The sequence below is a fragment of the Elaeis guineensis genome, chromosome 13 (genome assembly GCF_000442705.2).
Source record: "Elaeis guineensis isolate ETL-2024a chromosome 13, EG11, whole genome shotgun sequence".
NCBI lineage: Eukaryota > Viridiplantae > Streptophyta > Magnoliopsida > Arecales > Arecaceae > Elaeis > Elaeis guineensis.
In genome coordinates, this window is record NC_026005.2 from 15,588,419 (window position 1) to 15,603,213 (window position 14,795).

Below are 14,795 nucleotides of genomic sequence, written 5' to 3' on the forward strand. Positions count from 1 at the left end.
TGGGATAGGCGCATTTGTGATGGAAAACTTACTTTTCAAAAAGCAGTTGCTTCAGGGCTTCCGAAGTCTTTATCTAATGGAATTCCTTAAAGTCTGTTGTGAGATCATTTGCAGAAGCAAAACATGGGGCTCACAAACACCTGTACCAGGCAGTCTCACGGAGATCTTAGAGCCTTGGAGGCAGAGCCTAGGAACTATGGATTGAACGTTTGGACCCAAGATGCCAGCAGAGCGAAACAGTTGAAGGGTGGTGTCTTCGTATGATGCTTTCGTGATTGAAAAAGAAGAGAGGATAAGCGAAAGAATAGATGAATTTAACCTGCAACCCGGCCTCAAAAGGAAGAGAGAGTGTTACCATACCTGTGGTCGTGGCCGAGAATTATGGGCTTCGTCGTTGATCACAGGAATTTATTCATGCTGTCTATCAGAGTGAAGAGTCGCGACTCCGATGCTGCCGGTGCCTCATGTCGCATGTCCGATCCGCAAGGTAGCGGCGCAGGGAGGGCAGGAAGCTCACCATCACATTCGGGAGGCCTGGGTGCTCGACTCGCATCGCCAGGGCGATGACGCGGAACACGCCGTCGCGGAGTATCAGGCATCGGCCGCGCGATACCCGATCCGGGGCGAAGGCGGGGTGGCTCGACCGACTTCATGGATTGCGTGTGTTTATTTCGGTTGCCACGCATGGTAAACTGAGTTGCTTAAAATAAGTTTCTTTTTTTTTTTCTCTTCCACCACAGCAGCAAAAAGTTGGAACCAATGAGGTCATGAGGAAGGTCAAAAAAAGATAAATTTGATAAGAAATAGATTGCGCTTGGAGTCTATGATCCAAAAGAGCAATATGCAGGACATGTTCGTGACAGTGACTTTCCAAAAAAAAAAGTTGACAGTGCAAGTGACACCATGCTCCATCAGTAGCTACTCAAATCATACGCATTAACGTCGCTAAGATTGCACCTAAATAGGAATCATCTTAAGCCTTTGATTACGTGAAATAACTCGATAACAGGATTTGAAGGTTTCTGAAACATGTGAATTCACTTAAATATGAACAAAAAAAAAAGAAGATAATTTTACAGATTAATGAGACAGGATCATTGCTGCTTAGCGTACAGAATGTTTTTTCCCCCTTATTTTTTACATACGCATAACAGTGACAACAGAGAATCCACATAGGCCGTAGTAACAAATACCAATATAAATTATTCATCGTCTCTGGCCGGTGCCTCGGCATTCATCCTCCAGAGCCAATGTTAGCATTTCTGTACAAAACTGGTCATCCGGCTTTAACCACAGAGCCTGATCAAAGAGAATAAAACATCACAAGATTTAAGCCATTGCTTCAGCTCAAAAAGTGAAATCAAACACACCACAAGTGGACAAAACTAATCAGGGCAAACTGCAACTACCAGGGTCAGGACCCAGTAAGATCATATAGCAACACCATGTTAATACTTCCCGCCACATACCATTAGTTTCTTGGTTCAAGTGCATGGAAAAGTAGTTCATGCACAAGTGTTGATGTGGTCCAAAAATCGTACAAGCAAATGATCGTCTAAATGGACATCTGGGTCTAATCAGTTTTTATTGTATTCTGATGATACAATGCAAGTGAAATATATCGTACAGCCTTTAACTTAACCTAAGCAAAAGGATGAAAATATGAGACCACATATGCAGATCTCTCAATACTATGACATCTGGGCAAGCAGATCACTTTTTCAATGGAACGCTGAAATTATCTACTTATAAATTGATACAATTAATTAATTATCTAGTCAGACAGTCCTACCTCAACTCCGGTGAACACACATCTACACCACCCTTGCACTTCTCCCTGCATTCCAAAGTGAATCTCCTTTTTTTTTTTTTTTTTTTTTGATATCATTATGATCATCACAACCATCATGGCGGGCATCCAAACATCCTCTCAAAGAATTATTCTGCTATGTCCGTTCAAGATGGGCATACCCTGAATCTACAAATGCAGCTTCCTACCACAGATGCATCCCAATGATATCTATGTAACAAATTTTTACCAACTTATGTGTAATCACAATTACAATCAGAAAGTCCTGTTAATTCACCTTGTGGTAATAGGTAATTGCGGCATCAAGGTTATCCTGGGAACAGAAATTAAGTAATTGTCAGTAAATTACAGAAAAATAGCTCCCAATAAAATAAAATTGTGCAATTAAGTATTCAACATTCAGTGCCTACTTTACAGTTAAAATTCTAAAATTTACTGCTGGTTTTTTATGGATGGAGCTTTCTATAGTTTGTGATCATTGTGCGCACAGTGCATAAAATTGGTTGTACAATAATTTCAGTAGCACTCAATTTTCCACCCTCTTTTCTCATATGTAACCTTTTCTCTAACTAGTATAGTCTCAATACAGCCATCTCTTTCGAAATTCCAATTCACAATGCTGTTACACAGTCCTAGCATACCACGAGAGATTAGGAATGCTCCAATTGGTGCCACTTTGTACAATAATTCAAGAGGTTGAGAATATACCTGCAGGTGATAAGTGTACGCCAGGCCTGCAAATGCACTCAAATTTCGAGTTGAAACAGTCAGGGCCTTCTCATAATAGGAGATTGCCTTATGGTACCTCCTGTAAGAATTATTTGTCTGAATATCAGGTCTTTGCAATAAAAATAAACAAGAAAAACCAATCTCTTCCGGTTTCAAATACCGCATTGATCTTATTCCATTTGAAGAGAATAAACCAACAGAATGATGTCAGAGCAAATGGACCCAAAACGAGTTGCATGGGGTCCTTAGGTGTAATACAATTATTTAGAATCTAAAAAAAGGAACATTTTTAATACATTATATTGATTTATCAAGTACTATCCAGAAATTTTTGTGGATTGTAAATAATTTTTATCATGTGACAATCTTGCAGATGCACACATTTATATAAACAAGCTTCTGATTTTTGTCATGCCATTATTATATGCTTGTTAACTTCTATGATGAACTAAACTGATAAGAAATTTCAATAATAGAATTTATGCAGGATCTCAAAATTCGCATGCAAAATCTTAAAGCAATAAAACTGAGTACTAAAGCAACTATTGATGTGGTGACATCAAGAAATTGAAGCTATAGCTTCAATGCATAATCCATGAAAAATATAATAGGATACTGCAGAGTCACGTGTATATACTTTAGCTTCCTCTGTGCATGTGCAAGATTCACCAAAGTTGGTTCCCACATTTCACTTAGCGAGCATGCAACATGGTCCAATGTCATCTCAAACCATTGAACAGCTTTCTGATATCTACACGCAAAAGAAAGAGAACAAACTTTCAGATGAATGTTATGCTTGAAGTTCTCAAGAAAAAAGTTTCAATTAATAGCAAAAGGACTAAAATGAGAAACATCTTAGCTGCTACACAATCAAGTGATATGTACATTGCATAAACAGATGCATGACAGTGTATACATCACTGATGGATGCTTATTAGCAATTGTGATAAATTGTGCACATCCATCAAACACCAGTTCTTAGTTGTAACAAGAGCATAACCCCACCACTCAAAAACCTGCTAAACTAAAGCATCAAATTCAAATAAATATTTTCCCAGAGTACACATAAATCAACACCTACTAAAAAAAGGATGCATGACAAGAAATTTTCTTACTCTTTCATGTGATAAGCTACAACTCCAAGCTCATTGTCTACAAGTGGGTCAGAAGGGCAGATTTTCTTTGCCTGCAGAAAAAACTGAAGAAAAAGTGCACTAAAAACTTTAATAAGTTGTTTCTATTTGTCAATTAAAATTAGAATAGATGGTATCTCTTTCTAATTCAATATTTACATGGGTCATATATCTGGTAAATAAAAAATTTAATTCATCATATGGGACAAAAGACAGTTGCCAAACAGTTTCTGTATGATGCCGATCAGAACTAGATAGCAAGGAAGTTTTTTGAAAGAGAAGAGAAAGAACATGTGTGTGCAGCAATCAGTTCCATCAATTTGTTTACTGAGCATAGCAAAAAAATGGAGGGAAAAAAAAAGAAAGAAAACTCTCTAGTCCCGACACTTGGCTGCCATTGTCACCATAATATGATGTAATAACTTAGTTATTTCTATCATTCCCCAACTACACCTTCACCACTCCTTTGGTAGTGAAGTAGGACAAAACTTGATCTGAATTTGTAGAAGTTTTCAATTGCATCTTTAGTTTAGGAATTCCATCCCAAAATGAATTTCTGAAGATTTAAATGACGACCAAATTATTTCTTTGATTTACCTAGGACTTAGTTGCTTGCAATTTATTTCTTTGATTTACCTAGGACATAGTTGCTTTCTTCTCAGCATGATTTATTAGAGCATGTTTTCCAGAGATCCAGAATTGGCAGCCCAAAGTGAAGTTGAAACAGAATACTCTCATAAAGAGCACGTTTTGCAGGGCATGAGAGAAAATAATATAAAACAACAGAATCATCAACAAAAAACACATATCCTATATATGTGGAGCAGCTTAATTGACCCTTTTTCAGTGTATTTTGTCAGGGGCTGAGTTCTTTGTCAACATATGCTTTCTCAAATCCTAGAATTCAATCCAGGTTTCTTTAGGTCTTCTCCTCCTCTTTGACCATGCTATAAAAAGGAGCCCTTCTTACTAGAACTCTTCTAGTATACCAAATAATCACAATAAAAAAAGAGAAAGTAATATGACTAATGGCATCGTAAAGCCACTAAAATTCTGATAACTTATCCCATATAAAGTACATGTACCTGTTCTGCAAGTTTGAAATTGTGTGTTCGCATGTATTCCATCCCGATATATAATGTTGGCAAATGGCACCTGTAATTACAGTATCAAGAATTTAGCTGCACACAGAGTAGTTGCCTATAAGAGTTTTCCCTCTAAATCAAAGGGAAACATTAGATCCATTAATTGTTAGTTAAAATACAGCCTATGAGCTCAATGTTGCATGCCTTGTGGAAATATGAGACCATTGACTGCAGTGACCATCAGAATTTAGGGTTTACTGTATTAAACAAATGAACAAATATCAAAGGTAATAACAGAGATCTACTGAAATTCCTAGACCATTAATCCGAGTCATGTACCAGATTAAACTTGGCATAAAAGAAAGGAAAAGGGAAATTCTTGATTTCACCTAACATGAAGCACTAACAAAGTGGAAATCATGACTCACAAATGCAAGAAGTATGCGTATGCATATGTGCGCATACTTTAAAGCAGGAAGGGGGCATAAAATTTACCCAGGAAACAGACGAGCTGCTGTGCGAAATGCAGCCATTGCTTGATCACTCTCTTCTTGGGAAGCATAAGCATTACCGGTGCCTATCCAAGCAGGTGGGAATGTCCCATCTAAACTTGTAGACTTGCTGCACAATGAAGAGCAATTAAAAAAGAAATAAGTAATAAAGTTCAGAATTTCAGCCCATGACACCCAATAGAAAGCATTCATTTTCTTCTGATTATGAGGTAGACTGCTTAATGGTAAGGTGCTAAAGTGAATAGGGGAAAAGCACATAAAAAACCATATAGAATAACTGACAGTAAGCACCAAAAAAAAGTGTTTAGAAGATTATATGTTTATAATTATAAAGAAACACAAATGTTTCATAATGTGAACTAAATTTTACCCAAAAAAAAAAAGAAGCATTATCGACGATAGCATGCCAGACCAAATAACTAAAATATAAATAAGTCAGCCAACTTTGAATTGAATTATATAGCAGCTAATTGTGGCAAACAAGTATACTTGCAACATAAATCAAAACCACCCTTCAACTCAGATTCCAATTCAAAATCTGCAAGTGATAAAGGTCATGTTTCCTTATATACCAACTTATGTTTTGTTTTAACAGCATGGGTCTCTTCAATTGCCCTTAAGCTATGGCTTTGCAAGCTTGGTCATATAGTCAAATATCTTGAGCATGATGGTGCTGTTGGTTTTGTACCTTCTCTTCATATATGCAAACTAATAAAATTGTAAACACTTTTCTTATCCTAGAGATTGCTTCTAATTTCCCTTAGTTTATGTAGTTTAATATTTGGAGGCTTGCTCCTCCTGTTTCTAAAGAATATGATGAATGTTACGTTGTATATGTGGGTCACTATTTTGAAATAACCTTCTCGTATTTTTGTTTAGTGTCGTGTTCATTGACATCTGGGGGCATCACATCTTAGATCTCAAATCCAAGTGTGCCTCAGCAAATAAGTACCATGGCAACCGGATGAGATAAGAAGATAGATAGTAGCTTTTGTTCAAAAACTTAGCTTTCATAGATATTAATTAGCAAACAAAAAGACCGGGCATGATGCTTCAGTTTACGCTGAACAAAATTTCAGCAACAACTCTCAGAGGCAGATATTGGGTTGACAACTGGTTGCAGAAGCACCAGCCAACCCTTTTACTGGTTTTAGAAAATCATATGCCTGAGTGATGTCTGCTATTGGTGTATTTCATCGAGTGATGCCCTTCTTTTGCCTTTTGACCAATCTCATGGGAAACCTTTTACTAACCAAATGAGCATGAAGCAAAGTTGATTGCTTTTGGTAGACTATAGCACTGTGATATGAGGTTTTCTTTTTGTGCATAATTTTTCTTACTGAACAGGGTATGTGTTTTACCAAAATTCTTCACCAGTCTCCAGAGACAATTAATTCAAGTTATACCAGAAGTTGAAAATGTAGAAGCAATACTTTTCAAAGAACATAACATGCAAGACAACTGCAATTGATGGAAATAATTTAGACAGATAACCGGCATTATTACAATCACTTATTAAAAGGAAAACAGGGAGAAGTGAAACATAAATCAAAGAACGTGAATATATAAATGATGCAAATAGTTACTTTTTGAAAAAAAATTGACACAAATATAAATTTTATGGATTCTTTTTCTGAAATTACCATCCTGAGAAGGGTGCAGTAGTTACCAGAAATATCTTCGTGCTTGGTCATATTTCTTGATACAATAGTAGTAGCATCCAACAGCAAACCAAGAAAGAGATCTGGGAAAAAATGGTGAGTTATTATGTTAAGGAAATGCAAGTCTCTCAGAGAACAATATTGTGAAAGAACAAAATATAGAAATATACCTGCAACAATTTCAGCCATGTTCAGACATTTCGTCTTTAGTTAGTGTAATTGTTGAGGATATATTTTGCAATATTGTGTATAGCATATCTTGAAAGGTTTCATTTATGTACGGTAACTTGACATTTATCAAAACTGAAGGTAACACTGCATGATCCTTCAGTTGAAGCTACAGCACTAAGAGGCAATCGAGCACAAAGGCTACTTATAAAGTGACAGAAAATCAAATGCAAAAGGTAGACAAACATTATTTTTTTTAGTTAACAGATTAGGCATAGATTGCATTATTGCAACATCTTTCCATTTACGGAGATGTAAAATTGCCACTGAAAAATCAGAGAACCCAAGATGGAGAATAAAGCAAAGATCTTCCCAACCTATTACTAGTACAACAATGTGAGAGGGAGACCCAGAAATGAAAGCAAAAAACCATGACTGAATCACACTCCAGATAAAATCAACAACCCATTTCCATCAAAAGATGAATGATAGACTGCACATCCCTCCAAATATTATTTAAGATTCAGTTTTGTCAGTTTCGGCATCCATCCTGTCACATTTCCCACCAAACTACGCAAGCAATAACGCTACACTGCCCATGGTGCACATGCATAGGTGAGATTGCTTTTTGTTTTGTGATGTACATATGTGCATCGGTGCATGTATAGAACTCATATGAGCAAGTGGCAGAGTTATATATCTCAATCTCCGCCCAGGAATTGAATATCTGAGGCAGGTCAGGTTTATCTATCAATACATGAAATAAATGAAGTGGTAGTATGTAACATGCTGTCTTATCATGTAGTTGCTTGACTAAACATACATCCACTTGATCATGGGTAAAAGATGGAACAAGACAGCAAGTTGACAAGAACCATGAAAACTATAGCAGGGCAAAAACATACTCACTTTTGAGGATAATCCTTAACCAAACTGCATGCCATCAGATAGAGATCATTTGAGTGGCCAAGCTCCACAGCAGCTGCCAAATGAACTAATATGCATTTCAGATGGAAAGGGTCTCTTTCTAGTAACCTGAAATGGATGCGCAGCATGAGGAATTTAAAGAAATTCAAATAAAGTTAGTCAAAACTGGTAAAAAACTATTTACCAACTTACGCAGAAGTAAGTTCAAAACATTTGTGATACTCTCCACATTGGTAGTAGTATTCAGCTTTACAAGCCAACAAGTCACTGTTGTTTCTTAATGTGTGACCAAAAGATGAATTTGAAGAAGAAATAGCACAAGTTTCTCTTTCAAGCTCCCTGAACTTTGCTTCCACAACATGTTCTTTGTCATGCTGTGAGAAAATACATAAAAAAAATGTTAGTAACTCATATGTGCAGCATAAACGGCATGAAGCTGTATGAAATCTAGTATTCATACTATCCATTACCAAACAGTATATTCAAAAAAATGGCACATTAAGTTACCTTTTTAATCAAGCATGAATAAAATGTAGATAGCCACCTATCATCTTTCCCAAACTGCAGAGATGATAACAGACTCGATTCTGAAACATGCCACTGTGTTCAGCATACTATAAAATGCTAGATCTACACAGCTACAAATTTTAAGTATAATAAAATCGGTAATTATTGTGTGTGTGCGTGTGCATATACAAGAGAAAACATACAACTATAAAAAACAATATTTTGAACTGTCCCATGATTGTCTTAACTAGTATTGCTCAAGATCCCATTGCATGCTTAAGACAAAAGGTAAAGCCAAACTGCTCCCAAAAATGGACCCGCATCTGACAGCTCTCAATCAAAACCATATTAACAAGAGAACATGAAAATTGAAAATGGGGGCAGAGGTGCTACTTACAAGATCTAAAGATACTAATAAAATTCTATACTTCTTTACATATCTGGTAAATTATAACACACCAGGTAAGTGGACGTAGGTATTCATAAAATATATCTTGGCTACAATGGCTAATAGAAATCTTTTTAGCTTGCCAAGCAAGCTACATCCAACCAACTCATGTCATTCTCTAACTCAAACATATGTCTCTATGCAACACTCAAATTGAGTAAATAAAAGATAAAGAATCTGTTTACATCTTTCTGGCCATGTCCAAAGAAGTAAATATACAATAGACAAGGTTTTATGTTAGCAAGGGGTTAAGCATGATATATCTCAATTTTCTCCTGGAGTATTGAAATAGAAATTTTCTCAAATTTGCAAAATATAAAGAACAATTATCTTATTGATTTACTTCTCTACACTATCTTGTTTTTAATGTATATTTTGTTAAACTAGACAAATTGAATATGGCAAGGTTCAAATGCATGTTTTAGTATATTGGCTCAAGATATTTTGGTGTTTCATTTTCTTTCACTTTCTTCTGGCCAGTTTCGACCAACATAAACTGAAAGTAAAACAGGACATGTTTGAATTACACATAGGCCCCTACAATGTAGCAATATAAGATACAATGCATCTGTCACTATAAACGCACTTCATGATCATATAATGACAATGTTCCATCACTCTATAATGGTATAGAAGTGTTATTAACTCACTATTTAGTAACAAAGAATAAATATGTATATCTAGAAACACGCAAATCAAATTAAATGCAACACTTTGAACATAACCAGTGGAAGATATGATATGATATTATGGATAATAACTAGAACATCAATTAGGTGTCCAAATTAAGTACAAACTGCATCCAGATTTGTACAATTTGATCACAGTTCATTCATTTTTCTTTACAACCAAGTATTTTGAAAAAAGCTGGAGTGCTGGACATGTTTTGTCTGTAAACACGCCAGCAAAGTGTCAGATGAGGTCCATATATCTTTTGGACAGGTCAGCCAAAAAATTAAATAGTTTGGACAAATTACAAATATTCAGAAGTACTTTTAGAGCACCACAAGTTATCATAAGCCTTCTAAACTAAGATAATCAGTTGTTATCAACAATTAAAACTCAGACAAATACTTCATTCAAAGCAACAGATTAACAATACAAATTAATTGATATACTATAAAGCCCACATGCTACAATCATGATCAGTTTCCTTGCATTACCTTCCTCGCATGTCAGCATGTAATTGTCAACCAAACATTCTAAAGCCTGAAAGACACAGTGAAAGGACATAAGACTAAGCTTTCTTTAGATTAGTGAAAGGACATTGTGTAATTGTCATGATCAGCATGTAACAGTTGACAGCTTTCTTTAGAAAGAAGCAATAATAGGAGCCTTTCAGAATCCCTAGATACAGGTTCTCCAAAACAAATAAATCACTTTATCTCAAATTAAAGTAGATATGGAAGCTAAGACTAATCTTGTCCAGTAAATCATGCTAAAAAAAGTGGTAAAGTCACTATTGTGTATTTATGTGTGCATAAACTACATGTGCAACAACAAAGAGAATAAAAATTTTGGAGGATACTTGAGTGCTTTCTATTCATGGACAAACTCTTCTAGAAATGATTCTGAAGTTGTATGACTTTCACAAGGCTTGACTTGTGAATTTATATTGTCAAGTTCTACGATTTATATTATGGGAAACTAGAAAGCCTTCAGAAACCAGTTTGATCCCCATAATTAGGTATAATTTTCACTGTGAAAATTTAAGAGATCCACCTACTTCTTTCCCTTCATGTGAGATACATATTGTGAAGGGCCTAAGCTCTTGGCTCATTTGCAAAGGCTGGATTCTATATCATCTATAATCATGTTCCACATGGAGAATAAGCAATGAAGGAGAACAAATAAAAAGCTATTAGGTAGTTTACCTTGTCAGTTCTATTGAAAAGTATTTTGGCCAGTTAATCATGCTTTCATCTACTTTGGTAAGACTGGAAGACTCTATCCTTTGTCAGCATTTCCTATTCAATAGATGCTAATTAAACAAATACTTCCATAAAAGCCAACATCTAGGCATACCTCATAGCATAGGGGATCTGCCTTAACAGCTGCTTTGTACCTTAGAACCATCAATAAAACCAAACTAGGTAAGCATACATGTGCAAATGATAGAACTAAAACAAGCAATGAAAGTAAAACAGATAAAGCAAGCCACATACTTATATGGGCAAATTAATCATTGAAGAACACCAATTCATTTTTCAGCATTTTAAACAACTACTAAAAGTTACCTAGCAATGTGTACAAACATGACACTGCATATAACAGTATAAGCAAAGATAGCACAATAACAACACCCAAATGGGAAAAAACATTGATAAAATATGTTTACATGTCTGTATGCCATCATCTTGTCATGAATTGAATATGTCCTAGAGTTGTCAATTTCTAACTCGATAGGATAGCCTTTTTCAACCAGACCTAGTCTGCACCAAGTTTAGAATATCCCGCTTTCATTCTGGGCCAAGTTAGGAAACGCGGGGTTAATTCAGATCCCTTTTGATACAATAATACACCCAGCATATGCTGATCACAAGTTCCGAGTATTATATAAAACATTCCACAAAATCTGCTAAAAAACTAGTAATTCAGCTAGGCTGTTACTCCTTTTCTCACCATTTGAGCTGATTGGTAGCAGTACTTGTTTGTATTTTATTTACTGAAAAAGCAGTCAGAAAACAAAAGCTTGTTCTCTTATTCTTTTGAACAAACAGAGGAAGAACAGGCTTTTGTTAGAGTTTAGATTAATAATGAGTTATGGTCAAACAGCCAGAGATTTTACAGTAAGAAATCAATTTAAGATTTTCAAACAGTTCATCTAAATTCCTTTTGTTGATTTCTAATCTTTTTAATGTTTTATAATGAGGCAGTTAGCCAAGTTTTAATTAATGGTTTTTAGGGATTATCTCCCAAGTCTATGTAAAAATGGAGTATCCAGTCTTAAGATTCTATTAAAAGCAATGCAAGATAACTTTGTTCTCCAGAAATTCTTGCCTTTAGGGATAACAAACTTCCCTAGCATTTACCATTTTCTAAACATAGCTAATATGATGATATTAAACCGCTAGTATTCATTCCAAGTGTTTGACCAAAAGACCTGAACCAACATGGCCTGAGAAATGAACAACTTACTGTTGGTGAGCTAGCCTTAAATAAATGACTCAGTTGAACTGGTCCTAGGTTGAAATTCATAATATTTTTACTACTGGCACTCTATTAGTCTATTTTTTTTCATCCAGCTACATGTAATGCAAATGTAGATGAAAAAATTGATAACCCATGAGCTACGAAAAGAATCATGTTGTTTCAAAAATGTGAAAGAAAGATGTTGTCCTACAATTGAAAGAGATAACGGAACTGACAGTCAAGCAAACACAATATAATGTATTCGACCGCTGAAAGTAATAATAACAAGAGTAATGACAACAACAATTCACCATAGTCGCGCTTGGGCACGATTGTCCAAAGCTTCATATGCCTTGCCACGTAAAAAACAAATTGCTGCTGTAGTCTGCTGACAAAAATGAGTGCTTGAACTTAGTATACCTCAAAGGTGAAAATAATTTTCACTTGAAAAGAAAAACAAAAATCAATCACACATAACTGAAATGGAAGCAATTTTTTTTTAAAAAAAAAACAGCAACGTGTGACATGAAATAATTTCATGAAATGGAAAGGAAGCACAGGATAGAATACAAATCAGCATGAGCATTCTACACATGCAAATGGCATCTTTAGTAAAGCAATATTTGATGGATGCTTTTTCACCAATGTACATTATATAAATTTACATATAACTCAAAATTTGTTCAATCCAATCCTAGGTCATATTTTTCATTAAACAAAAAACTGTCACTGTAAATTGTGTAATTGAAAATGGAGAAAATTAGAAAGAAGGAAATATAAGTTCTCATAAATGGTTCACTGCAAAATAGTATAGCACAATGTAGACAATCATTACACTCGTACATCCATTAATTTGGACCAGCTGCTTTTGGTCTCACATAATATTAAGGGATCTCATTAGCCATAAATCAAATAGGTTTTGTATAATAGGCTAGAAAATAAAGTAACATCTTACATTGATTTCATGATCTTCACCATCTTTATCCAGGTACATTGCACTATTATCCTTTTGGGCATGAACATTCCCATCTTCATCGACTTTAGCATCTCCAAGCATTGTCAAGCATTGATGCCATTCTTTCAGTTCCTCCTAATCAAAGATAAAAGTGGGAGAGAGAATGGAAAAGATAAGCCCACAAAGTTCCATACATTCCAAAGAACAACACATGATATTCTGATATTATAAAGCTGCAGTCAAAATTACTCCAGGATTCGATCAAATCAAGTCGCAAGATAGTGGGGGAAAAAAGGATTCCTAAACAATAACAAAAGCAAAGAACATGTTACATTTTCAAGAATTGCAATTTATATAAAATTTTTTACCTGTATTTAATTCACAATGAACAAAATACGCCAGAAAGTATACAATTAATACATTCTAGCAAAATACTAATGGCTTTTTCAAAAAACCAAAGTTCGCTATTTTTTTGAGTTATTTGTCAAATTGTTGTGGAACTAGATGAAAATCGTTTAAAATTTTGGAAAACCACCCAATTAACGGCGCTGCAAACTCATCGAATTTCAGGAACCAGGATGCGTCGGTCTTTGCGCTGATCCAGCGTTGATCCACTGAACGGAGCCCTTCGGCCAATTAGACAACACATAAATACGTAACGTGATTGAGATCAGATGCAAGCCAGGCATTCGAAAAAATGCCCAAGAAAAAGGAAATGACAAGTGGATCAAGATTCCGCGACGGAAAGTGGCTAAAAGAAGCAAGCGCGCGAATGGGGGAGGGGCTACCAGGCACTTGGCGGCGAGGTAGCGGAAGCGGAGGTCTTGGAGGAGGACGTGGGGGGAGGAGCTGAGGAGGTGGAGGGCGCGGCGGTAGTGGCGGCCCAGGAAGAGGGCCTGGGCCTGCATGTAGATGTCGGCCGGGTCGCCGGTGGCCAACGCCACCTTGTCCGCGAAGAATATCGCCGACGAGTACAGATGCTTGCTCACGCAGTCCCGAACCACCCCTCGAAGCCGATCCACCTCCTCTTCTCTCATGGTGCCTCCTCTCTCTTCTTGAGAAATTCCAAAATGAAAATGAGAGGGAAAAGAAAGAAGAGATAGACAGCAGCGCTTACATTTTGCCATGCTTATTACCTGTTAGGGTTTTCGAGTGCGAGTTGCGGTCACCGGAGGTGAGCTGGTGAGAAATAAAAATATCCGCTGAATGATCATTGTTGCCCTGCATCGGAGCTAGAGACACCAAAATAGACCGTGGTCCGCAGATCGGCCGATTTAGATCCTTAAAATAGGAGGATCGGCCTAGTATTTTGATAGCTTATTTAATAAAAAAATTTTTTAGCCCACTCCGTTTATGACCCGACCTGTAAAGGACTGACCCGTCTAGCCCACGGACCGATTCATTTATTTTTTTAAAAAAAAAAAAATAATTTTGATAAAGATTTAATTTTATTTGTTCTTAATATATTTTGTTCTTCTTTTTGTTCTTTTTTTTATATATTAATACTAACTATCTCCCTCTAATTTACCGAATAGAAGTAATTAAACCTCAAGTTTAATATCTCTTTAGAAAAAGAAAGTCGACATGTCTTTCCCAGTTCCTATCATGTTAGGATTGGTTCTTCATGCAAGCTCTTATTTGCACCTGCAATTGATTACATGACTTTATTCATGATGGTAATATTTTTTTTTATAATTTAAGATAAGAATTTGAATTTAGTTGGATACA

General features: G+C 35.9%; 1 protein-coding gene across 3 annotated transcripts; it reads right to left on the bottom strand.

Moving 5' to 3' along the window:
* Positions 1-958: 958 nt before the first annotated feature.
* Positions 959-14,171, bottom strand: LOC105056365 (anaphase-promoting complex subunit 6). Of its 3 annotated transcripts, none has more exons than XM_010938535.4 (16): positions 13,856-14,169; positions 13,068-13,202; positions 12,424-12,497; positions 11,006-11,045; positions 10,144-10,189; positions 8,533-8,612; positions 8,218-8,399; positions 8,008-8,133; positions 6,939-7,013; positions 5,253-5,378; positions 4,758-4,827; positions 3,655-3,737; positions 3,177-3,290; positions 2,519-2,618; positions 2,088-2,123; positions 959-1,299 (listed from the first exon to the last, which is right to left on the bottom strand). In XM_010938535.4, the coding sequence occupies exons 1-16, from the start codon at positions 14,102-14,104 to the stop codon at positions 1,207-1,209; spliced, it is 1,629 nt and encodes a 542-aa protein (XP_010936837.1). In that variant the 5' UTR covers positions 14,105-14,169; the 3' UTR covers positions 959-1,206. The 3 variants fall into 3 exon arrangements, with proteins under 3 accessions (XP_010936837.1, XP_073103969.1, XP_073103970.1); XM_073247868.1 differs by having other exon boundaries at positions 2,519-2,648; positions 3,156-3,290; XM_073247869.1 differs by lacking the exon at positions 959-1,299 and adding an exon at positions 1,314-1,994 and having other exon boundaries at positions 2,519-2,648; positions 3,156-3,290; positions 13,856-14,171.
* Between the last annotated feature and the right edge of the window lie 624 nt (positions 14,172-14,795).

Excerpts from the sequence above, each read along its gene's own strand:
- LOC105056365 (XM_073247868.1), bottom strand. The coding sequence starts at position 14,104 with ATGAGAGAAGAGGAGGTGGATCGGCTTCGAGGGGTGGTTCGGGACTGC. Across the intron at positions 8,613-10,143 it reads CATGCTGACATGCGAGGAAG|AATCGAGTCTGTTATCATCT; the intron begins GTAATGCAAGGA and ends GGCATGTTTCAG. Across the intron at positions 7,014-8,007 it reads GTTAAGGATTATCCTCAAAA|ATCTCTTTCTTGGTTTGCTG; the intron begins GTGAGTATGTTT and ends ATTTTTTCCCAG.